The following is a 26,677-nucleotide window of genomic DNA, read 5'->3' as shown; positions in this document are numbered from 1 at the left end:
CTCCAACAGCACAAGAGGCGACTCTACACGTGGACATCAACAGATGGTCAATATTGAAATCAGATTGATTATGTACTTTGCAGCCAAAGATGGAGAAGCTCCATACAGTCAGTAAAAACAAGACCTGGAGCTGACTGTGGCTCAGATCATGAGCTGTTTCTTGCAAAATTTCGGCTTTAATTGAAGAACATAGGGAAAACCACTAAACCATTCAGGTACGACCTAAATCACATCCCTTATGAATATACAGTGGAGGTGACAAATAGATTTCAGGGATTAGACCTGATAGACAGAGTGCCTGAGGAACTATGGACGGAGGTCCGTAACATTGTTCAGGAGGTAGCAACTCAGTCCATCCCAAAGAAAAAGAAATGCAAGAAAGCAAAGTGTCTGTCTGATGAAGCTTTACAAGTAGCTGAGGAAAGAAGGGAAGCGAGAAGCAAGGGAGAAAGGGGAAGATATATCCAACTGAATGCAGATTTCCTGAGAATAGCAAGGAGAGACAAGGAGGCCTTCTTAAATGAACAATGCAAAGAAATAGAGGAAAACAATAGAATGGGAAAGACTAGAGATCTTTTCACGAAAATTGGAGATCTGAAGGGAATGTTTTGTGCAAAGATGGGCATGATAAAGGACCAAGAAGGCAGGGACCTAACAGAAGCAGATAAGATTAAGAAGAGGTGGCAAGAATACACAGAAGAACTATACAGGAAAGATCTGAATGTCCCTGATAGCCATGAGAGTGCGCTCACTGAACTTGAGCCGGACATGCTAGAAAGTGAAGTCAAGTGGGCCTTAGGAAGCATTACTAACCCCAAAGCTAGCGGAGATGACAGTATTCCAGCTGAGCTATTTAAAATTCTAAAAGATGATGCTGTTAAAGTGCTGCCCTCAATATGCCAACACATTTGGAACACTCAACAGTGGCCACGAGACTGGAAAAGGTCAGTTTACATTCCAGTTCCAAAGAAGGGCAACGCCAAAGAGTGTTCAAACTGCCGCACAATTGCGCTCATTTCACATGCCAGCAAGGCGATGCTCAAAATCCTACAAGCTAGGCTTCACAGTATGTGAACCAAGAACTACCGGAAATACAAGCTGGGTTTCGAAGAGGCAGAGGAACTAGAGATCATATCGCCAACGTTCGCTGGATCATGGAGGAAGCAAGAGAATTCCAGGAAAACGTCTATTTCTGCTTCATTGACTAAGCTAAAGCCTTTGATTGTGTGGATCACAACAAACTGTAGCAAATTCTTAAAGAGATGGGAGTACCAGACCACCTTACCTGTCTCCTGACAAATCTGTACGAGGGACAAGAAGCAACAGTGAGAACAGGACATGGAACAACGGATTGGTTCAAAATTGGGAAAGGAGTACGACAAGGCTGCATATTGTCGCCCTGCTTATTTAATTTATATGCAGAGTACATCATGAGAAATGCCGGGTTGGATGAATCAGAGGTCGGAATTAAGATTGCCGGGAGAATTATCAACAACCTCCGATACGCAGACGATACCACCCTAATGGCAGAAAGCGAAGAGGATCTCAAGAGCCTCTTGTTGAGGGTGAAAGTGGAGAGTGCAAAAGCTGGTTTGAAACTTAACATTAAAAAAACTAAGATCATGGCATCTGGCCCCATCACTTCCTGGCATATAGAAGAGGAAGAAATGGAAGCAGTGACAGATTTTATTTTCTTGGGCTTCAAGATCACCGCAGATGGTGACTGTAGCCATGAAATTAAAAGACGCTTGCTCCTTGGGAGGAAAGCTATGGCAAACCTAGACAGCATAGTAAGAAGCAGAGACATCACCTTGCCGACAAAGGTCCACATAATCAAAGCTATGGTTTTCCCAGTAGCAACGTATGGCTGTGAGAGCTGGACTATAAGGAAGGCTGAGTGCCGAAGAATTGATGCCTTTGAACTGTGGTGCTGGAGAAGACTCTTATGAGTCCCCTGGACTGCAAGGAGGTCAGATCAGTCAATCCTAAAGGAAATCAACCCTGAGTGCTCATTGGAAGGACAGATACTGAAGGTGAAGCTCCAATATTTTGGCCACCTAATGCGAAGAGAAAGCTCCCTGGAAAAGACCCTGATGCTGGGAAAGATTGAAGGAAAAAGGAGAAGGGGACGCAGAGGATGAGATGGCTAGATAGCATCACTGATGCAATGTATATGGATTTGAGCACACTCCAGGAGAGAGCGGAGGACAGGAAGGCCTGGCGTGCTACGGTTCATGGGGTCACGAAGAGTCGGACACGACTTAACGACTGAACAACAAGAGCCAGCTAGGTCATGTAAAGGCTAGTGTTTGAGTAGCTTTGCAAATGTTCTTCCACAGATTTCACAGCACTTACATTTGGCATATATGGTGCATTCCTGCAAGTCCTTCTCTCCAGTAGGTCTGAGCTTGTGACCAGCCCCTTCCAGACATTTTTGCCCCCTTCCACTGACAGATACTGCTGAGATAGCAAAGAGCAGGAGCGTCGAAAACCTCAACATCTTCTTGCTGCTGTTGATCTTATAATGGCCCTGTATGGAAATACGATATCGCAATCAGAGAGGTTGTTTCAGAATCAGGGACAAGTTAAGTGAGAAATGTTGAAAATAAATTCTACTAGATGTAGCAGGGTCTAATGTAAATATATACAAGAAAAGCTGTTTCCTTGCCCCTCTTATCATGACATTTTAAGATTAGAAACAATCATGGCTTTTGTACAAGATGGCTAAATTACTGGCATTGGGAACATCAACAATAATGTTCAGAGCAGCTGAGTACAAGCACAGACAGTAGGCATGGCTAACACTTTTTTTTGGCCACCCTAGATAGAGCAATGAGATGAGGAAGAGGCCAAAGAACAGTCTTGTGCAAGCTGAGAGCATAGCCCACCCCCGCTGGAGAATCTTGGGGCACAGATGGGATTCTGGGGGCACAATCCTGGGGGAGCTGAGCTTGACAGAAGAAGAATAAATGAGGTCCTGGGTTTCTGCTCTGCTTCTGGAATGATTGGGACCCCTTGAATTGTACCACCCCTGGCTGCCGCATAGTCAGACTCAGCCTGTATAGCTAAGCCAACACAGGCAGCAGTCTCCCAGTTCTGGGAGGAGGAAACAACTTGTGCCTTTGCTTCAGTGCTGAAAGATGGCCTCTGTGCAAGGATGCAGGACAGGGAAGGCTCTCCATGACAACAGGTGAGCACTGCGTAAACATGTTTTTCCAGGCAGAGATGTGGTGGAGAGGGTGGCACTGCAGCATCACCACCAGTGTCTTGCATCCTGTTCAGAGGTCTCCAAGATGCTCTGTCCCCATAATGTCATGAAAACCTGTAGTAAGGGAATTTTCAGCAATTTTCCTGGAACAGGATGCCATTTCTGCTATTAAAACCACTGTTCGTGCTAAAGTCAAGGATAGGGTTGGTTAGACAATCTCAGGGGATAACTACATGTGCAAATATGTGCAAATATGTGTAGCAGAGCCACAATTATGCATTTCAGAAAGGAAATTCCAGAATGGGGTAATTTGGAGCACAGAAATAGAAGCAAAAAGGGGCTGCTTAACCCTTCCCCGGCCTGCTACTTCTCCACACCCAAACCACCCTCCCAAGCTGCAGGGTTCTAAGTGGGCATTTGTTACAAATGCAATTTTGGAATCCTGCTGGGGTGGCAGGGGACACGCTTGGGGAAAGCGATTTGGAGCAAAGAAGTGGCACACAGGCAGGGTCAGCATCAGTGGTCAGTATCATCAGACATTTGCCAAGGCCCACACTCTAGCAGGGGCTCCACTACTAATGCCTGGAGCCCCATAACCATCATCTTCCTCCTCCTTGCTGATGCTGCTTCTTCACCAACCATCTCCAAGTGATGAGCAGTGACAAGAGCAAGAAGCAGCAGCAGCAACACCTTTCAATCTCCTTGCTGTCTGCCTCTGGACAGTGGTGTGGATTGGGCCCAGAGGGAGTGGGCAAGCAAATGGACAGAAGCAACAGCAATGAGAAGGAGGTGGTCTCTTTGAGGGCATCTTCCCCAAATCCTTCCCCAAACCTGGAGCAGGCACTCAACATAGGGATGGGTTAGCACCCCCTGCCACTTTTCTTCAAATTCCCTCCATCTGGAACCACTTGTTGCTGCTCTACGTGCCAAGGCTCTGTTTCATGTGTTCACATATAACACGTAGTTAGCCCCTTATAAAAAGACATTTAGTTGACTTGTGGCTCAAAACAACAAAATAATATAATTATCCTGCAGAAACAGACCTCTTCCCTCTTCCTTGGAGGAATAGACTCTGCAAGACAAAATATTAACTCCTCTCTACTCACCATGCAAGGGACTTGCAGCAAGAAGGTAATTAATTGCTTCCTCACTCTTCCTGCTTTCACAGCTCACTAGACTGCCTTTCCATTCTGGAGTTCTATTTTGTACCATATTGCAGCAGGCATAATAGAGGGGGCTGCAAAGGGAGGTAGGAATGATCTGGGTGGGGATTCAGAGGTGGCAGTCATGCATCCCAGATGACCTGCTTCAGCTGAGACATCTATTTTCAAATGCCAAGGAAGCTTCTAGTTATGGACCGGTTCCAATCCTATACATTGGTTCAATGGGACCTAGGCTACAATTCTATACACACTTACCTGGGAGTAAATCCCATTGAACTTCATGGGACTTATTTTTCAGTAGACATGAATAGGATTGCATTGCCAATCAGTTAATTCTAACATGAAGATGCATACATAGTTGAGGAGCCCAATATCTTGCATCTTAGTAAAAATCTCCAAACTGGTTAATTAATATAGGGTTTTCCAAGACAATTCTCCTGAGAAGTATACTTTTAAAAAATTGTAAATACAAAATTAGTATCAGTATGGGGGGTAAATGTTACATTATGTAGAATTTTTTTATTGGAATAATTATAAAAAATGTAAAGAGAATGGCATGTAGTTCCCTTACATCATTTAAATTTAAGGAAACCCCCCCAAAGCTACTGAAAACTGTTGACATGCTAATACATTTTAGCAACCCAAAGAACTCTGCATGATATACTGATAATCACTCATCTACAACTTTGAAACTGTTAAGATTGCCTAATCTTGTATTTGCACTTGGCATCCATTTGTTGTTAGTAATGAACTTATGAAATGGAAGAGTTTCTGCAGAAAAATAAGGCACTGGAAAAATTTCCACCCCACATCACTGCTGGCAGTAGCTTTTTAAAAAAAGTGTTTTAAAGACAGCAGTAGATGTGTGTGCTCTAGTGCTAGAGATGGGGAGTGCACAGCCACCAAGGAGCTAATTAAAATACACACACAAATGAAAAAAAAACCCAAATCAGAAAGCTAAAAGCTTAATTAATCTACAGGCTGTGGTGCAGATGGCAGGGGTAGCCTAACTGATACTCATGCTTTTTATAGAGATGCCTGAGCTCCTCCCCTAGATAGTACAGTGAGAAATGCTCAGCCTTCAGAATATGTTTTTTGAATGAAAAAGGTCACATAATGCAGTGGTTGATGGTGACGGAACTTGAGTCACTTATCATATAGTGATGTCACATTTTTGTTACTTTTCATATTTAAAAGTAATATTCTGCTTTATCTTTTGAAAAACTCAAAGCAGCTAACAACAAAAACATCAAACAGAATAAATCAAACTAGAACTGTTTGCAAATGGCCTCTTGAAATTCTTCATCCTATTTGTGGGCAGAGAAATTGAGGGGACAATTTCACTGAATTTCTCCAGGGGGAGGAGGAATTCTCCAACATTTTCTTACCGGTAGAATTCACCATTGGCAGGGGTTGTAGCACAGCTTGTTTTTTGAGCTTAGTCACTGTGAGGTGGCTAAGGGTGCTGTGTGTGTGTTTTCTTTCTATTGCTCTGCAGTCTCCCAGGCTGCCTGCACTTCCTAATGTGGGGGAAAAAATCCATGGGAGGATGTACCATATTATGTCTTCCCCTGGGCTTTAACTGATGTACAGGAAGCTGAGGAGGCTACAGGCTGCGGGAGAGATGACTGTACAACAAAAGACTGGACACTCATGCACATTCCTCGGCCACCTCATAAGTACGGTAAGCACAAGAACCTCAAACTCAACCCATGAGCATTTATTGAAATTTTCTTCTTGTTTGAATTTCTTTTCTAAGGGAATTTATTTCCTGTCAAATTGAATGAGACTAGTAAAAAAAAACGTGGTAGAAATTTTCGGTGCAGCACCAAATCAAACTACAAAACAATAAATCCAAGGTAGTCATACAACTCCAGTCCACCTAGCACTCACTGTTACAGCAGAGGCATTTTTGGGAATAAAAAACAAACAAAATTTTCTCAGCAGCTAAGTACTATAGTGAGTGCTGGGAAAATATTCAGTTCCGTACAACAGAAGTGCCACTTTGCCAAAGGTCATTTGGTTTTTCTTCCTCTACAGGAGCTGCGCATTTGCTGCCCACACGTTCTTACATATGTCATCTGCATATGTCCTACAGAGGAACCCTATCTGCCAAAATGCATGGTTTTGTCCTTATCTGTCCACCTTGCGAACTGCATCTATTGTGCTTTTGCTTGTTAGTGTACAGTGTACAAGAACTACTACTGCAAGCTCATTTCCCAGGTGTAGGTTAGAAAAAAGGGAAGTAGAGACAATAAACATAGCTCTAATCCTGAAGTCAACTCTGCCAGTAAGGAAAAGCATTCTTAATATATCAATCCAAATTTACGGTAATATTGACAGCAGGAATTATCCTAAAAAATATTTTCTGATAATTAATATGGGAAAAGTGGGTAATTCCAGGCAATGAAGTATAGGTGCTTTGGTTGCTGAGTTCTTAAAGAAAAACCCAGATTAGTACACTAAAGCCCCAGTTTTGAGTTCTGACAAATGCAATTTTTTTGTCCAGTGACAGTGTATATGATGATACTAAGTCCATAATGTGGATGATGGTTATTCAAGCATTGCAGGCACCTATTGGCAGCTTGTGACATTACCCTGAACCCATAACCACATAAGTCCCTGATCCACATGTTACATTCTTCCCAATGTGAGCAGCCTCTTATATTAAAAACGGTAATAAACAGCATCAGCCCACCACTCCCCCGCACAACAATGCACTGCCATTTCATAGATCCTTCGAGGATATGCTCTTCTTTTGACTAGAGATGCTGGAGCATGCACCTTGACTATTCGTCTTCTGTTTAAGACACCAGTTAACATGCAAGGCTAACTCCACAGCATCAAGACAATCCCATCTATACTGAATTACAGGGAGGCAAACATTGATGCAGGCCCCTGCTAATTGTATTTTTTAATAGTAATGGTAAAAGCTGCTTTTTGAGTGTCTGGAAAGACCTGAAATACATTTGTCCCAAAATGCAATTGCAAGAATAGAGAAGTGAAAATAAATTCAGTATTGATGCAACAGTTAGTGAAGCCAAGGGCCAAAACAGATGTGACTTTTAAGTATGTAAATTCATTTAATATGTACGTTTTCATTAGCAATAACAACGGGGGAGGGGCAGAAGGATCAGAAACAATGTGTGTGCGGACCCACATACCATGATCCTACCAAAAATCCCCCCTGCCCCTTGCTGCTGCTCTTCTTGGAAGGGTAGCTTCCTCAGGGCAAACATCCTTTTAAGAAAGGAATGGTAAGATTTGCTAAAGCAATTGCTCTTAATTCATTGTCTGTAAAACATACCAAGCCAAACTGAAGCTTTGATTTCTCACCTCTTTTGTTGGCTTTCTTTTTCTTTCCTCTTCAGACAGGCTGGAATGCAAACGGGTGCTGCCTGTTCTTTCCTCTGCCTATATATGTTGTCTGTCAGCAGAAACGCATGGTTTCTTTGCCAACAAAAGTTCCATAACCCTTTTGTAAAGCTAACAGACTTATCTCAGGGTCAGTTGCAGTAGTGATGTTGACTAACTTGATGTTGACTAACTTGATGTTGAATAACTGACTAACTTATATTAGTGAAAGGTCCATGATCTAATTCAGCATCGTCTGGCCAGTTGGAAGCCTCTAGAACAAACTTGAAAACCAGTGATCTACCAAATGAAATGCCGCTCAACAGGCAGGTAGATATATTGAAATTTATAGCACAACACATTCATCTCAGCAGTTAGGAGCAGGGCCTTTACAGCAGCATCCCTAAGGCTGTGTAATGATCTTCCTCCAAGGCACCAGGTTGCAAGATGTCTCTGTTCCAGCTGATTTTGGGCCTGTCCGATGAGCATAGCTGGGTAAGCTGGAAGTCAGGAGATGCCATTATCTTTTCTTGTTTTGTACAGGCTTTGTTGTAGGTGGTTTGGTTTTTAGGGCTTTATTTTGTTGTTTTATGTTTTATCAATTGTAAGCTGCTTTTAAGTTTGTGGAAAAGCAGTTTATATATATTTGAAATAACTGAACATTATGACTTGCCAGATACTTAACAGCCTTCCTAGCCAGACAGGGATGTCTTGGAGAAGGATCATGGCTCAGTGGTAGAGCGTATGCTTTGCTTGCAGAAAATGCCAGGTTCAGTCTGTGGCATCTCCAGGTACGGCAAGAAGAATGCCTTCTTAACCAGTAAAAGATCATTTAAAACCTATGCCATTAAAGTTTTTTTCAGACAGATGTTGAGCTATATGTTTGCAGATTGATCAACTTAAGCTGACCCAAACTCCTGCAACCAGATGATAAAGTAACACTGTTCAATAGATTTTTGCAAGGGCATGATCAAACAATGTTGTTTTCCCTTAGTTAATGAAGATGAGCCTGATATTAGTTCTTTCCAGGCTGACAAATGTACAGGATGAATTTACAAAGTTCTCATCACACTAGCATGGAAGAGGACTGACTACCAAGAACACGGCTAAAACCAGGCAACGGCTGTTCAATTTCTGGCAAGGCAAAATGTTAGAATAGAAAACAAGGACATCTACTCAGAGCATTAAACAACATATCTGAGGCCTGGTTATTGAGAGCCATTATGCAGTGCCAAAGTTTAACACTGCACTACAGCTATCCCCTTCATGGATCACTGCCTTGTTGTGGCGAAGGGGCTTGCGTAACTCAGTGAAGCCATAAGCTATGCCGTGCAGGGCCACCCAAGACGGACAGGTCATGGCAGAGAGTTCTGACAAAATGTGGTCCACTAGAGAAGGAAATGGCAACCCACTCCAGTATTCTTGCCAAGAAAACCCCATGGAACGTATCACAAGGCTAAAAGATATGACACTGAAAGATGAGCCCCTCAGGTTGGAAGGTGTCCAATATACTACTGGGGTAGAGCAGAGGGTATTTCCAAGTAGTGCCAGAAAGAGTGAAGCGGCTGGGCCAAAGCCGAAAGGACACTCAGCTGTGGATGTGTCTGGTGGTGAAAAGAAAATCCGATGCTGTAAAGAACAATATTGTTTAGGAACCTGGAATGTCAGATCAATGAATCAAGGTAAGCTGGAGGTGGTCAAACATGAGATGGCAAGATTGAACATCGACACCTTGGGAATCAGCGAACTAAAATGGACAGGCATGGGCAAATTTAATTCAGGTGACCATCATATCTACTATTGTGGGCAAGATTCCCTTAGAAGAAATGGAGTAGCACTCATAGTCAAGAAAAGGGTGGGAAAAGCAGTACTGGGGTACAATCTTAAAAATGATAGAATGATCTCAGTACGAATCCAAGGCAAACCATTCAACATCACAGTAATTCAAGTCTATGCCCCAACCACTGAGGCCGAAGAAGCTGAGGTTGATCGGTTCTATGAAGACCTACAACACCTTCTAGAACTAACACCAAAAAAAGATGTCCTCTTCATCATAGGGGATTGGAATGCTAAAGTAGGAAGTCAAGAAATCACCGGGATAACAAGCAGGCATGGCCTTGGTGTACAAAATGAAGCAGGACAAAAGCTAATAGAGTTTTGCCAAGAGAACACGCTGATCATAGCAAACACTCTTTTCCAACAGCACAAGACACGACTCTACACATGGACGTCACCAGATGGTCAATATCGAAATCAGATTGATTATGTACTTTGCAGCCAAAGATGGAGAAGCTCCATACAGTCAGTCAAAACAAGACCTGGAGCTGACTGTGGCTCAGATCATGAGCTTCTTGTTGCAAAATTTCGGCTTAAATGGAAGAACATAGGGAAAACCACTAAGCCATTCAGGTATGACCTAAATCATATCCCTTATGAATATACAGTGGAGGTGAGGAATAGATTTCAGGGATTAGACCTGATAGAGTGCCTGAGGAACTATGGACGGAGGTCCGTAACATTGTTCAGGAGGCAGCAACTCAATCCATCCCAAAGAAAAAGAAATGCAAGAAAGCCAAGTGGCTGTCTGATGAGGCTTTACAAGTAGCTCACGAAAGAAGGGAAGCGAAAAGCAAGGGAGAAAGGGGGAGATATATCCAACTGAATGCAGAGTTCCAGAGAATAGCAAGGAGAGACAAGAAGGCCTTCTTAAATGAACAATGCAAAGAAATCGAGGAAAACAACAGAATGGGAAAGACTAGAGATCTCTTCAAGAAAATCGGAGATCTCAAGGGAAGGTTTTGTGCAAAGACGGGCATGATAAAGGACAAAGAAGGCAGGGACCTAACAGAAGCAGATGAGATTAAGAAGAGGCGGAAAGAATACACAGAAGAACTATACAGGAAAGATCTGAATGTCCCTGATAGCCATGAGAGTGCGGTCACTGAGACGGACATCCTAGAAAGTGAAGTCAAGTGGGCCTTAGGAAGCATTAGTAACAACAAAGCTAGTGGAGATGACAGTATTCCAGCTGAGCTATTTAAAATCCTAAAAGATGATGCTGTTAAAGTGCTGCATTCAATATGCCAACACATTTGGAACACTCAACAATGGCCGCAAGACTGGAAAAAGTCAGTTTACATTCCACTTCCAAAGAAGGGCAATGCCAAAGAGTGTTCAAACTACCGCACAATTGCGCTCATTTCACATGCCAGCAAGGTGATGCTCAAAATCCTACAAACTAGGCTTCAGCAGTATGCGAACCGAGAACTACCAGAAGTACAAGCTGGGTTTCGAAGAGGCAGAGGAACTAGAGATCAAATTGCCAACATTCGCTGCATCATGGAGAAAGCAAGACAGTTCCAGAAAAGCATCTATTTCTGCTTCATTGACTACGCTAAAGCCTTTGATTGTGTGGATTACAACAAACTGTGGCAAATTCTTAAAGTGATGGGAGTACCAGACCACCTTACCTGTCTCCTGAGAAACCTGTACGAGGGTCAAGAAGCAACAGTCATAACCAAACATGGAACAACCGAGTGGTTCAAAATTGGGAAAGGAGTACGACAAGGCTGCATATTGTCACCCTGCTTATTTAACTTATATGCAGAGTACATCATGAGAAATGCTGGGTTGGATGAATCAGAGGTCGGAATTAAGATTGCCGGGAGAATTATCAACAACCTCCGATATGCAGACGATACCACCCTAATGGCAGAAAGCGAAGAGGATCTCAAGAGCCTCTTGTTGAGGGTGAAAGAGGAGAGTGCAAAAGCTGGTTTGAAACTCAACATTAAAAAAACGAAGATTATGGCATCTGGCCCTATCACTTCGTGGCATATAGAAGGGGAAGAAATGGAAGCAGTGACAGATTTTACTTTCTTGGGCTCCAAGATCACCGCAGACGGTGACTGTAGCCATGAAATTGAAAGACGCTTGCTCCTTGGGAGGAAAGCTATGGCAAACCTAGACAGCATAGTAAGAAGCAGAGACATCACCTTGCCGACAAAGGTCCGTCTAATCAAAGCTATGGTTTTCCCAGTAGTAATGTATGGATGTGAGAGCTAGACTATAAGGAAGGCTGAGCGCCGAAGAATTGATGCTTTCGAACTGTGGTGCTGGAGAAGACTCTAACGAGTCCCCTGGACTGCAAGGAGGTCAAATCAGTCAATCCTAAAGGAAATCAACCCTGAGTGCTCATTGGAAGGACAGATACTGAAGCTGAAGCTGAAATATTTTGGCCACCTAATGCGAAGAGAAAACTCTCTGGAAAAGACCCTGATGCTGGGAAAGACTGAAGGCAAAAGGAGAAGGGGACGGCAGAGGATGAGATGGCTAGATAGCATCACCGATGCAGTGAATATGAACTTGAGCACGCTCCGGGAGAGAGCGCAGGACAGGAAGGCCTGGCGTGCTATGGTCCATGGGGTCACGAAGACTGAAACGACTGAACAACAAACAGATACTCCATTCAAGATATGTATGACAGTAATCAATACTACCTTGTATATCTGTGTATTGTCACTGATCACACCCCTTTGTAGGCCATTTTTGAAGCACGGGTCTTTATATAGACTTGTACTATAAATGTAGGGTAAAGCTTAATTGTAAAAATCCCATTATTCATGTCTTCCAGGAGGTTTTAAAAATCTTTCTTAACCAATTGCTAATTGATTAAAAATACTTTCCATTTTATGTAATGGTTGATGATTACTTTTAAGACCTTGAGAGCACTATTTCATTTCAGGCGCCTATTAAACTATTTCTTTAATCAGGTGGTGTTACTGAAGAAGAGATGATTAGCCACTGAGGATGCTTCTAAATACACATTAATGTTCAGAGAATATCCCACAATGCACAGCATATTTTCTTGATTGCAGAAGAGAGCTGCCAAAAGCAAATATGCAAATTAATGAAGTTAATGATTACTTGGAGGACTGGAAATGGAATTAATGTAAAAGTATAGATATATATGTTACTAGTATTATCTACCTTGTGACATCATGAGGTGGGGTGGGGAAGGATATACAGTATAATAAGTAGACATCAATATATTTGGGCAAGCATGCTTTGCTGTAAGGTAGTAGCAAATCTATGGAAATGCACTTCTTAATTAAACTTGCTGAAGTTCCTGTTGTTAGCTACTCCAGAGACATCATTTCCTTGTTTTTCCCTACCGGCCTGTAGAAGGTTCCTCCTTAGTGTGATCACTGGAGCCACATTGATTTAAAAAATCCAGGTGCATACTTTCAATAAAATTCAGGAAGTGGGAAAGTTGCTTCTTAAAAGAAGGCTAGGGCTTAAATACCCAGATGCCGATATCGGTCATGAGCATTTCTTCTCAGAAACTCATGAAGCAAACCAATGAATTCTCAGCTTACAATCTGGCTGAGTCTCGGTAGAGGTGTGTATGTTTTAGGCATCGACTTGCAGCACTTAACAAATTCCAGTAGTACTGCAATCCTATACATGTCTACTCAGAAGTTAGCCTACTCCGAGGGAACTGGGTATAGGATTGCAGCTCAATAGAATTCAGCAACCCACTGAGATGAATGTGAGCAGTTCACATTGAAACAAAAAGTTTGTCCCGCTCACACAACTCATGCATCAATACAAACAAAATGACCCTAGGGATGCTTGACATTCCACTTGCAAAGCTAATGCTTCCTTGGTATGTGAGGATACTTGAGGGGTTGGCTAGAGATCCCCTAGCTATTTCCAGTTGGTGGGAAAAGCATTATGAAATCTCAGTGGCAGTACCCCAACTGCCAACTGTGAAATGCTCCGCTCAGGGATGCTCACCTGTCATCTATGCTGATGTCATTTCCCCAGGCTTTTAAACTGACCAGTTTTAACTCTGCTGATTGCTTTTTGCTGCTCTTTTGTTTTGTCTTTAATGTATTGTTCTAATATTTGTTGTTTTAATTTGTTCTTATTGTAATTCTGATTTTGATTCTCTGCAAGCTGCCCTTGATACTTGTTGGAGCAAACACAGTGATTTGCTTGAGAAAAAAGGGAATGTGCATTTACTTAAAGGTGAGAAAGACTGTGTACACTGTGCAGATAAAATTCTGTGCCAGGGTAAATTAAATTCCAAGCTAAGACAAGCAGGATTGGTGGATATATGTTATAGAAATTAAGCAAATGTGCACAATTGTCTTATTTTGCATAATTTATTCCGTTTTGCAAGTCATGGGTGATGGGCAAGGAGCTATGCAGGGCACTGAACTCTCACCCCCAACTAGTAGAATTTTTTATCAGCCATTCCTCTAGCTTATGAGATCTCAGCAAGCATTGTCCAATACCACATACTGATCTTTTTTTCTGTGCTTCCATCAAAATGTAGTGCACACACAATTCTGGATCTGACATTTGCCTTTATGTTAAACTTGTGTCCATGACATATTATGTATTAAGTCCATATGCCTTATGGCAAATAAGGCATTTGTATGTCAATTAACAAAGGACACTAATTAGATATGTTCAGCAATATGTGCACTATCTTCAGGACACTAAAGTATACCTGCTGTCTTACATATGGGGTACAGACTTTAGCCTGGAGACTATATATACGTTTGAGACTGAGATACTATGTACACTTACTTGGAAGTAATTCCTACTGAAGACAGTAAGACTTACTTCCGAGTAAAAATGCATGGGATTGCGCTGCTAGAATAATTAATGTAGAGTAAGCATGGAATACAAATAAGTTATGAAGAGTATTTTTTTTTCAAAACAGGAAAATGGACGACAGTGATCAAATACGTCATCTTCTCTGCCAATTCAAGGAAACAAAATTATTGTTCATTTGTCAAACATGGAAACCTGCTGTGATATCTTACATATCAATATTTCCCTCCCCACCGCCAAGTACAGAAGAAACTCTGCTGAGAGTCACAAAACTCAGGAAACAAAACACTTGTTTTTCAGTTTTGTGAGCAGCACTTGGCTCCATATATAAAATTTAAAAATTGTTATCGCACTGATATTACACACTATAGATCTTGATTTGAGTTTTTAAACGGCTAAACAGCACAGCAGTTGTTACCAGAGAGTATAATTACTCCGCAGAGTTTCTTTGACTATAGCGCACACTGCACACATAGCACTGATGGTACGGGTTTGGACAACCAATAATTCTAACAACCTCATGTTCACTCAGAATGTAGACCCATTGATGTCAATAAGACTGGCCCCCAAGTAAATATGCATGGGATTGCAGCCATAGCTTCCAATTATATACTTCAATACAGTGAAAGAGTGCTGCTATAAATCTGTAGTAGTAATTACTACCCAACCAGCAGTAGCATTTGACATTTGTGCAACTAGTTTTAATTTTTAAAAAGTGCACCCGAGTTTAGGTTTTATTCCTTCCAAAAAAAAATGTCAGCCAAGATGTTATTCTGAGAGTTTGGAAATGTTTGTTCTGGAATTGGAAACCCATTTAAAATGTTAGAATACAAGTTGAGTCCAATTTCCCCACTATCCGCTTAGCAACTACATGACTTTAAAAATCAGGTCAGGCTGTTAATATTTGACAAGAAAGTGCAATTTCCCAATATTTGATGCAGACATGTTGCTTTGCTTCTAAATTTTAGAATGTTTGATTAACATATCTAGCTATCTCCACTCATTCAAAAACAAACAGCAAACCAAACCCAAGACACTTTTGGCTACCTGAGGCAAAAGCAAAATATAGGGCCCAAATAATTTAATCACGGGGAGATTATGCAAGCACTCATGCAAGATAAGATTTCCTGTCAGCTCTGTCTTTCCCTTGATGTTTGGGAGAACAGCCTGACCCAAAAGGATTACAAAACTGGAAGAATGTGATGGCTCCTCAAGAGTTGCTTGGGTTGATCCTGAAGTTTCTTCTAGGGGCCTGAGCTTGCTAATGGTGTATTATTATTGGAATTTTTGTCCAATCTACTCTAGGCCTGAATCCTGACAATAATCCTGCTCCAGGAGCAGAACTCCTGAGAATGAAGACATCATGAGATGCTTTGGTAATATCTATTTTGTAACAGCAATTTGTACCTTGGTATTGCAAATTATGAAAATCACTGACCAATTTTTAATAGATGATCATGTAAATATAGACACAAGAATTTACTTCTAGGAAACCATACTGAGTTCAATGGCACTTCTTTCTTACTAGGCATCTTTAAACTTGCAGACACAATTGTTCATGCCTGGTCAAAGTGGGCAGAGATGTGCAATTGATAGAAAAACCATCCATAATCTGCTCTAAATCCACAGGGGGGAGACAGATTGACAGACATGATTACTTAGTTTTTGTCATGCATATATAGTACACAAATGTACAGAGTCCAGGGAAGAGAGTTTCTCTGGATGCCCCTTTCTGTTTCTGATTAACAGGCACAAACACTCAATGGCAAGAAGCCAGCTGGTGTATCAAAAGCAGGCCCCATGCCAGACTAATAAAGCAGCATAAACAATACTGATTGCACTCTTTAAATGTGTTTGGCTGCTAAGAGTAAAAATCCCAGCTGGGAAATGCTAACAGGCTGCTTGTCTTTACTTCCTTGATTTATGACTGTTAATCCGCAGTAGAATGGGATTTAAACCCCTTTTGCATATACCTGCAACAGTGTGGGAGTTACTTCCTACATGTGAATTAAAGAATCATACAGGCAATTGCGGGGTCTTTCCTACACAATCATCATCTGACTGGCTGTATCTTCCAGGAAAAGGTTCTCTGCATTAGAGATCTGTACTTTATTTATGGAGGCCTAGCTCTCTGTTTTCACATATCCCTCTGTACATCTCCTTTTATGCAACACCTTCAAAGACTATGTCAGGAAAGGAAGGGGAAATTAAACTTAAATTGGTAAAATTTATTTTGTTTGGCTGAGGGTTTTTAAAAAAACTTTTGTTACACACCTAAAATCTTCAAAATGGGTGGGCTATTTGTACATATATTTGTATACTTTTTCCACTATAACCAAATTATTGAGGCCCCCTCACGTGGTTAGTCCATCGAGATAAGATCATAATTTCTATTTAAATAAGTATTTAACTTGTTAGTAGTTAAGTAACACATAGTATTGTATATATTTACAGTTTAGTAAAGAATAAAACTATGACTTCTAGCTAGTTAGATAGTCTATTTACAGGGCTGGATGGACTTCAGGCTTGTTGAATCTACTTTGTTTTTTACTAGAACCCTCAGATCCACCAACCAGAGCCAGATACAAAAGACATACACTTAGAAGTAACGAACAGGGTGCCTCTGAGCAAATTCAGAATCTACAGTCCTTTCAAGCAAAAGGCCACTTCTGGTTACCCCAAGCTTGCTTTCATTTTAGCAGTCTAATTTACATGGCAAAAGTCATATTGTTGTTGCTATTGTTAAACAATTGGGAATCAGAAAGTCTTGCCAATCTACTGCAAATTACCCAGAGATCTACCAGTAGATCCCAAGCTACCTTCTGGCCACCTGTTTTACTATACAATTCATGCTGAAGATCTGTAACGAGGCTTGGTCGAATTCTGTAGTTTAGAATTAAACCTGTTTCTGACCTCTCTGCCAGACTGATGTTCATGTCAGAATGACATTAAGGACGCAATCCTATGGGGACAGACGGCCACCTCTGAACTTGGAGGCGACCACCTATCCAATGCAGGGCAGGAGAAGCACGGAGGGGATCATCTCTGCACTTCAGCTGCCCTGCATTTGCAGCTAGCCATGGGAAGGTGGAGAGGGGAAGTGACACTAGGATGTGTCGTACTGGCATTTCTGCCTTCCCCGCCCTGGAATGCCACCCAGAATGCCCAGTTTTCGCTGCTCTGCGCTCCTCTTCTGAGCATGGAGTGTGGGGCTGTTCTGAGCTGCCTGTGAGGCAGTGGCGGGGGGGGGGGAGGTCAGTTCTCAGGGAACTAACATCCTATGGCCATCTAGCCGCTGACTAGCTGGCCATAGTACTGCTCCCTTAGTCAAGATCCTAGTTTTATAGGGAAACGTCTACAGAAACAAGCCATTTACACCACACGTATTTGCACAGAGCTGTTGCAAACTGTCAGCATGAACAGTTGGGAACCCTTGACAGTTTCTCTATCATTTATAATGGTCAAAGGCCAGGAACCCATCCATCCTGGAATGTCTTACTGCATCCTTGTCCTTTGTTGGACTGCTTGTGGGTCTTAGAGGAGGGCATGTCCAGACTTGCCCTACAAGAACCACAACTGGGCTTGCTGCAGAGAAAATTATGATTAGCAGGAATAATTTTTTAAGTATTTGTATTTTATGTATTATTTAATAAATTTATATGCCACCATTCAGCACAAATTGTCTATCAGGGCAGTTTATATTAAAACTGACTTATTGTTCTTTTAACTCTCAATATCAACACATGGCTACGCATTTAGGAACTGAGAAAAAATTCCACCTCAACCTAAGTTAGATCACTTTAAGAGCTGCTTCAGATATTAACAAAAATCCCACAGAGAAGTTTCATACAAGGGCAGCATGAAACCCACATAAACGTGTTGCTTGTGGAACACCCCTGAAAGCGCCCTGTCCCCATTTGAGGGCGATTCGAGTGCCTACAAAAGGAGAGGCGCCCATTCCACCGCGCTTTTGGCTCAGCCCGCCCTGTGCTAAAGCGAGAGGGCCGCTCTTATGAAGATACGCGTCACGCCCCGAGCGGGCAACGTAGGAATGTGCTCTGTCTGCCCAGCGCCCACTCCTGTGTTGATAGAGAACCGTGCCATGGCCCCATCATGCTTTGCGCGACAACCCAGCCCCCAGCGCGCCTTTCCCAGCTTTTCCGCGCAAGGTCTCTCTCGCCCATCGGGACGCGTCACTCTCGCTCTCCCGCCCCGCCCACTTGGCCCCGCCTCCGTATTGTCCCTGCTCCTCCCCCCTCCACGGACTTCGCTTCGTGAGCGGCGCCTGGCGTCCAGCCCCGCCGAGCTCCCTCGCGCGCCGGCGGCCCCTCCTCTCGCGATACGTGGCCGTGGGGGCGGGATTGCCGCAGTGCCCGGCGTGCTCGCCCCTGACAGGAGTGCGGGGATGTCCGTGCGAGGGGTTTGCGGTGCCTGAGGCGCTCCCCAGCATTCCCCCTCTTTCCCGCGCAGCCATGGCCGGCAGCTTAACCTGGGAGCCCCCGCGCTGAGGAGGTGCCGCCGCCACTGCTCTTATCATGAGGAAGGGTCGCTCTCGGGGGGACAAAGCGGGGCCCTCGGCGCTGCCGGCCCCTCGGGGCTTGGAGCAGCCGGCCAGGGCCCCCATAGGTGCCTCCGAGAGAAGCGCTTCCTCCGCGGCGGCCAGCAGGAAGGAGGCTGAAGAAGCAGGTCGGGGTAGCGCCGCCTGCAGGGAACCGCCCGAAAAGGTATTGCGGTTGCAGTGTTTTTTTGGGGGTGGGTGGGGGGGTCTGTATATTGTGGGGTGAAATGGGGGAAGGGAGTGCGCAGGAAGCTTCACGTGTAATTTTACGCAAGGAGGCACGCTAAAAGAAGGGGCTGTGTGGCATCGGTTTGGTGCAGGGGATGTAGGCATTGGCCACTGTAAGATGTGTGTGAGTGGGTCATGTTGGGGGCGGCTAGTGGTTTTGTATTGTGGGATGCTATGTCAAGAAAAGCCTTCCAAAGGGTTGGTCGCGGAAATATTATTTGATTTCACAAAGCTCGTGGAGACATGTATTTTGGGGTACAGAAGAGTAAATAAGAGTCGTTTTATGCTCCTGGTGCCAGTGGGTTCATGTAGGTATACTGAATTTGTTTTATTGTAGGGCAGAAGATTCTCCAATAAAACTGAGAAGACCTAAGCGGTGGATTGTTAGTTTGGCAGATTGAATTTACATGTGGTTAGGGGCTTCTGGTCTTGGAGAGCTGAGAGGGTCACATGGGGATTGCCTTCGGTTGACTGAGGCTGGATCTTTGGCTATTCCTTTGAGGGGTTGGCTCCTGTAAGTCAAGAGTGTGCCTGTATTCTTGATGTTGAGTACATGTAAGTATGCAGGTGAAGTACCATCTCAGTCAAGGTGCAGTCAGGCATATTCCTTTCTAGGTTAGAGTCATGGTTCCTCAATTCGTAAGTCTGGGTTGTATCTAATGGGTTGTATCCAGTTTTAATCTGACTTGGGTCCCATTCCTTTTAATGGGTCTACTCTAAATAGGACTAACACTGGATATACCCCTTCGTTACTGTATCAGTTGCTTCAGTAAGAATATGTGACGAAACTACAGAGTTACTGTGGAGGTTGTCTTTCTCTGTTGCCTCTAGCAGTTAGAGGTCTAGGAACATCCTGAGCAAGATTTACTTCAGCAGATAATTATTTATAGTCCTGCTATATGTGAACTTGATATGCTGTCAGTGGGCAACAATGGACTTTGTAGGTCAGAAGGAGGTTGGACTTGTGTACAAAAGGGGCCTGTCTTGTGGTAGAGGTTTCAGTTAGACCCATCTAGCTATATGCTTTTATAACATATGCTGCATTTGTACAGCATTAGACATGCTAGTCCTCAGTATAATTTATTAGATATTGTGCCATGTCAGAAACCACCAAATGTTTTGCAGCAGTTGGGCTAATGTGTGAATCCTGCTGTGGTCACTGTCACGCCTCATCCATGAGTTTCCTGGCTTATTATCGGACAGCAACCATTGCTTAATTTGTAGAAGTAACAGGAAGTGGAGTGGCCCACTACTCTCCTTTATTTGGAAGGCTGCATGGGCTGTGTATTTGACAATTTTTCACATCAGTTGAAGCAGCTTCACACATTACAGGAAAAGATGGGTTCCTGCATGTCTACAGCATGCTGACTATGCCTTTCCTGTAATGTTTGAAGGCAGGGTGAGTTTATACAAAAATGTGGAAAGCTCATGTCCACAGGATTAAAGGAAATGCGACTTCCAGATGTATGTTCTGTATATATTTGTATACATGTATTACAGACACAGCAGTAAGGATGTGGTTGACATGTTGTGGAAGAGCAGGGCTGTTTTTCCTGTGGAACCTGAACCTACTATTAGTAATTGCTTTAAATTGGTGGTTCTATATGTATTTTTGTGGGCAGAAGGGTTCAAAGCTGACTCTTTGTATAAGAGGAATCAGTGGGCATCAAGATGAAAAAAGGAAAGGAGAGGCAGCAAAATAGGACAAAAATAAGTAGAGAAAGAAGAATGACTATAAATCCAAAAGCTACCACTTTTCTACAGGCCTATGAAATGATTGTACATGGCATACTGAGCCATTTCGATTGATTGGCAGGAATCAGACTTCCAAATAAGTCTAGCTAGATTTTATAATTGGATGGTTTAGCTGGTGGTATTCACTAAAAAGAAGAAAAAGATAGGAAACCACATAGCTCCAAAATTCTTAATATCTGTAGTTTTTCTGGTGAGTACTTGCTTTGATGATGAAATGCTATAGACCATTTTCATTAGCCTGTGTTCCTAATGAGCAAACCACAAGATTTAAGATAGCTATATATTCTGTGGTTAATGAATTCTCATCAAACCTTCTGTCCTGAAAAATCTCGTTTGAGATCAGTGCAAATAAATATCAAAGAGTGCTTTTACAGCTTGGAACATCTCCTTTCTACCAAATGTTGTCATGTCCAAAAAGAGAACTGCACATCTTACTTGCAGGATTTGCATATGACAAATGGGATAATATGTGGCAGACGGTGGATATTTGAGTGCACTTATGCAACTGTTTCCCATAAGAACAGAGCCCTGCTGGATCAGACCGCAGGCCTATCTAGTTTAGCATTCTGTTTCCCACAGTGGCCAACCAGATGCCTATAGTTAACCCTCTCCTGCTGTTGTTCCGCAGCAACTGGTATTCAGAGGTATGCTGCCTGTGTTCATGGAGATTGTCATTCAGATAGCTCACTTGTGGAAACCCTGTTTTCATCCTTGCACAAGTGTCAAATCCAGTACTTGGAATCTGTTTTCACAAGCCATTGCATGCACTCATTACAACTTTCTTAGGCTACGTGTTGCTTGTGGTAGTTGTGCTAGTGGTTGTGCAAGCACTAGCTGCACAATGCCAACTCTTGTACTTTTTCAACTAGCATAATGCTGAATACCATCCATTGATAGCTACTGCATATTGTAATGTGTGAAGCGACCCTAAGAATTTAAAAACAAAAAATAAAACAAATGCAAGGCAGGAAGTCATTTATTTGGTGTCTGTCATAAAAGGTTAGATCCAACTTTGCACAAGTCCACTTGAGCAACAGGATTTCCACTCATGTGGCGAGTCTTCCCCAACCTCTCCTCCCTTCAGTCCCGCAAGTATACCCCAAATCTGCTCCAGAGGGTCCTCCAACCCTCCAGCAGGTTTGGGGGGGCTGCAGCCAAAAAGGGAAATCTGTGCCACCAGTGGTTCCCTTCCACTGGTGGAATGATATCATTGCATACAACTCAAAGCCTCGTTTTCCCCTTTCTTGAAGAGTCCTTTGTAAAATATCTGTGTTGTCTTGAGAAATGCTGTACTGAAGAATGAATATTTGTATATGAAAAAAACAAACTGTCAGTAAATGAGTCCAGTTGTGTTTGTCCACCAGATACCCATACTTGTTAATTTGTCCATCATGGCTAAATCCCATACCCTTGTGTACAGCTGAATAAGTGTCAATGGCAAACCAGTGATTTCTTAAATTTTATTTTTCTCCCCTCCCAGTGCAGCCCACAGTGGAGTGGGTCTGGGAGGTGAAAATGGCCCCCTAACGTCCTGCAGTTGATTTACAGCCTCTCTAACAGAGAGAAGATGTTTTATTTATGTGGTGAAGTTTTAATCGTGATAAATACCATTTATGGATTTGTTTCAGTGCATTTTCTCTTATCTTAGCTGAAATGATTTTCTGTAGTCAGTCCAAATATCCCAAACTCTTGATATAGGTTCACCTATATCATTTCCTCATATCCTTAAACCTTCAGGTGAGCCACATGAGTGGTCACTCGATAAGTTTTAGAAATCAAGCTCTTCATTGTCGAGAAGAGTGTTGAATTATATGCGCATTTCAAAAACAGATAGAGCACATGGTCTGCAGAATTATTGCAGAATTAATTCAAAGGTGTGTAACTTGAAAATTAAAACCAGTTTGGCCTAATATCCGCTAGCATCCTCAGTTTGCTCTCAATACTCTCATTTTGCTCTCAACAAGTTCAATGTTTAAAGTTAGAGCGGTTTTTTACAGTCATGTAACACTGGGAATGTGTGCATGTTATGCTAAGCCACCCTGAGAATAAGCCACGGTAGGTGGGTGGCTTGTCTGTCTCTTCCGACAGACAATTGCCCACTCCATGGCTTGCTGTGGCTTGTTTCTCCCTCAGTCCCTCTCAGTCCTCTAGCCCTCTGCTAGCACATATCTGAGGGAGCTGTGTGGCAGAAATTCTGGTTTCCTTGTTCCCTGCATCAGCAGCCTTTCTGCAATTGGTCTGGTGTAGTTGCCAGATAATGAGGGAAACTCTCCCCCCGCATCAGACTGCAAAAAGGAAATAGTATTTTAAGCTGTTATGAACGCAGGAATGTGTTCTCAAGCCTAATTTAATTCTGGCATGAAATTTGTGCAAATTTTCTCTCCATTCTGCTGCATTGCTATGAGATTTGCAGAGATTTCCCATCTGTTCTTGCTAGTGCCGCCACCATTCTCCTTCATCCCTTCTGAAGTGCAGAATGGATAAAAAAAAATCTTTTTTTTGGTAGGGAATCATGAAGAAAGGATATCAGAGAGTGTCCCAAACACGGTCACAATTTTTTTGGGCTATTTTTGCTCCTGCGCAAGTGCACAGGAGCAAATGACTGCTGCTGGAGATTTTGCGCAAAATTTCCTCTGTTTTACTGCTTTGCCTTGAAATTTGTGCATTTTCCACCTCCATTTTACTGCCCTGCCATGAGATTTCTGAAAATTTTCCCTCCATTGTACTGCTCTGCCATTAATTTTGTATAATTTCCCTGTACTGTTAATGTCCTAGTCTATTTCATCCTCCACTTAGTGCTTTTAGCACAGCAGAGCCATACCCCATATTGTCATGTCCTGGTCTGTTTCATCCTCCACTTCTGGCTCCCCCACCTTTCCTGCTTGTCATTTGCCTTCACTGCTAGCTGTCAGATATACAAACAGAAATTTAAAGGGTGGGCAGTAAACTGAGGGGAGATCTGCACAAATTTCCTGAAGCACAGTAACCCCAGAGTAAGTGCTTTGAAAAAGACCACCAAGAGGAGGAGTGTTAATAACTCCGTCTTGTGAATGTTGTCCTCTCACTATTGTGCACTTGACATGGTTTGTCATGTTATCTGAACCTGGGCGGCAGGGATTGTTTGAAGGTTAAACAGCCCTCCAATAACCCACGGTGAACCATGGGTAGGCTTTCACTTCTTGCTCATTCCTTTTAGAATTTCGCTGATGAGATATGCAATTAATTGGATTACTCCATATGATTACAATAGCCTTAGGAAATACAAATAGGGTACAGCCCAAACAAGGGCTCCTGTAAAGATGGAGGATCTCAATTTTGGTGATATTTGGGGGCAACTGAACAGGGGTGAAATTTTTCACCTCATCTGTTGCAGCCACTGTAAGGGTGGTGCTCTATTCTGTAGCATGATCCACCCCTTCTCTTGCCAAGAGAGGGTATGGATGCCACTTGGCATATCTCTGTGGGGTCCTCTCCATGTAGCAGCCACTTTAAGGAAGGCAGCTAGCAGGAATATGTGGAGATGAGCAGGATCCCTCCTTTTCTGTTGGTAAGTGCTTTGCTAAAAATGGGGGGTGGTCCTAATTTCTCAGAAAAGGAGCACTGCTGTTTTGGTGCAAATTCTTAGAATATTACTTTTTGCTATGAGAAATTAACCTTACAATAATTCTGCTTAGCCCTAAAGAGAAATTGCTGTCGTGGCAGTTTATAGTTCTTGGTATTTTGTCATTTTGTATGCTAAATGGAAAATACTGCACCATAGCTCCCTTTTCTCAAGCAAATCTTAGATTTGGCATGTTTTTGTGTTTCTTTACAGTCATGGCCTAAAACTTGAAAATTTGAGATGAATTGGGAGAAACCCAGTGGTCAGTGGTAGAAAATCAGTGTATTACTTTTTTAATGTAAAGCAGATATGAACATTATTAAACAATTTTCTCTCAATCCAGAAAGTGTCACATTACGTCTAGAGTCTTATCGGTTTTCTTGCCAGAAACAGTTCATAACATATCAGAGTGATAGAGTAAGCATTTTTACTCAGGGCATTTTTGGAAACTTTAAAATGTATGCTTAAACTGGACCAGAAATGCACGGGTAACCATTTTCTGAAAATCTGTCTGCAGAACTTAGGCTGTCAAACCCCTGATGTTTGTTGGATCTTTCATAAAAGTCTTTGTATATTCTGGGGTCTATACTGAGATTGATCCTTTATGTTGGCATAGCAAATGTAATAGGCACTTGTGCACTTTTGCTGTTCCCAGTCTTGTGTTGTACACCTGCGGAATGCGAGGATTTTGCTCAAGTCTACTGGAGTGTGGTGGTGGGAATGGAAATTTGACCTGGCAGCCCTTTATGTGACATATTGAGGAGTATTGGTATAGATCCAAGTGCTGTTTTATGTCCTAGTTTTAGAGCAGTTAAAGAGAATTTATGAGACTTCAGTAGCAAGTAGAGCCAGCCAGCACATGCCAAGTATAGTATGGGATTTTAGCTTAGCCTTGCAGATATTCTGAGGTGGTTACATGCCACCTGTTCTGCTCACCCATTCTATTCCCCTCCACTCATCTTGCTGCTGCTGATGTCCATTTCCCTCCCCCTGCTGATATAGTGCTATTCCAGGTTCTTGTCTGGATGTGGGACAGGCAGATGTACAAAGTCACATGTGCAACTGCCATAGCAATGCTCTATCTTTAATGCAGTGACTGGGGGCAGTGAGGGGCAGGGAAGATTATGTGGCAGGGAAGGGCGCATCTCACAGGAGGGGGCAAGTACCTTCCCCTGAGAAGCAGTTTTCTGAGTGCAGCCTCTATGCAAACCAAGGGAGATGTTTTTCTATTTGTTTTCATAGGGGGCTGCTTTGAAGAGCTGCACCTGGGAAAGCTGTTGCTGGGAAGCAAAAGCCTATGTAAGAGAGCCCTTTTGGGAGGGGGCTCTGTAGATCTTAAAGTACTCTGAAGAGCAATCCTACCCATTGTTTCAAAGAACTCCCAATTCAGAACATGCTCTGCCAAAGTACTTTAAGATCTTCAGATCTTACAGTTCTCTGACAAATCCAAAGCCTTGCTAGTATGAGCCCAGCAGGGCAGAAAACAAGGAGGAAGAGCATTCCCACTTTTCCTCCCCTTTGGGCCAGTGGTAGGGAATTGATCAGTGCCAGCTCCAGAGCGGGGGAAGATCAGCAGTTGGTTTGGGGGCATGTCTAGAAGCCCCCTTGCTGGCCTCTGGCATGCCTCCTTTCTGATCTTAGAAAAGTGGTGGCTGGGAGGGGGGAACTGAGGTCAGATCTCTTCCTTTGAGGGCAGATGTCTCTCTCCACCTTTGAAGGGGAATATCTGAAAAGTCCTATGGTGCCTGGGACACCTTTCCAGGGACCGTAGGATTACAGTGTAAGATTAATTAATTAATTAATATTTATATTACCTACTAACATTTTCTGGCTGGCTTACAATAATCATAAAAAATTAAAACACAATATGGTTATAAACCATAGAATAAGACAAATGCAACACAAAAACTGGTGCCAACGAGGATAAAATCAACAGAAAAGCAAATTCATAAATGCCAAATTAATTTTAAAGGAATAAATTTAAATTAAATCCTTTTTATGTGTGCCGCAGTGCATTTTTGTAGGAAGCCAAATAAAGTAGGCCATGTTGTCAAAATGAACTTTCAAGAGGCATGCTAGTATTTTCTCTTTAGAAAGTTGCCAGTATTTCATCATTCTCTGTAGGGGAGAACTTGTGCACATCTATACGTTTATGTGCCTTAGCAGAGGCTATGTGCCTTACA

The 26,677-nt window shown here is 42.7% G+C and overlaps 2 protein-coding genes across 3 annotated transcripts in view; one reads left to right on the top strand and one right to left on the bottom strand.

Annotated features, from left to right (window-relative positions):
• The window catches only part of LOC146348235 (riboflavin-binding protein-like), a 28,433-nt gene extending 20,640 nt beyond the window's left edge, over positions 1-7,793 (bottom strand). Inside the window, exons 1-2 of the mRNA XM_084852641.1 lie at positions 7,708-7,793; positions 2,356-2,530 (exon numbers count right to left, since the gene is read on the bottom strand). Coding sequence (XP_084708767.1) covers positions 2,356-2,500 — 145 coding nt within the window. The 5' untranslated portion in view covers positions 2,501-2,530; positions 7,708-7,793. The remainder of the gene's footprint in view (positions 1-2,355; positions 2,531-7,707) is intronic.
• A 10,821-nt stretch (positions 7,794-18,614) lies between these two features.
• Positions 18,615-26,677, top strand: part of MAST2 (microtubule associated serine/threonine kinase 2) — a 249,236-nt gene continuing 241,173 nt past the window's right edge. For both annotated transcript variants that reach the window (XM_084852639.1, XM_084852640.1), the window contains exon 1: positions 18,615-19,076. In XM_084852639.1, coding sequence (XP_084708765.1) covers positions 18,888-19,076 — 189 coding nt within the window. In that variant the 5' untranslated portion in view covers positions 18,615-18,887. The remainder of the gene's footprint in view (positions 19,077-26,677) is intronic.

The sequence above is a fragment of the Heloderma suspectum genome, chromosome 4 (genome assembly GCF_057233095.1).
Source record: "Heloderma suspectum isolate Gila_16-S chromosome 4, 16-S_ref, whole genome shotgun sequence".
In the NCBI taxonomy this organism is placed as follows: Eukaryota; Metazoa; Chordata; class Lepidosauria; order Squamata; family Helodermatidae; genus Heloderma; species Heloderma suspectum.
Note: the sequence above shows the minus strand (reverse complement) of the source record. Positions and strands in the feature narration are given on the sequence as shown.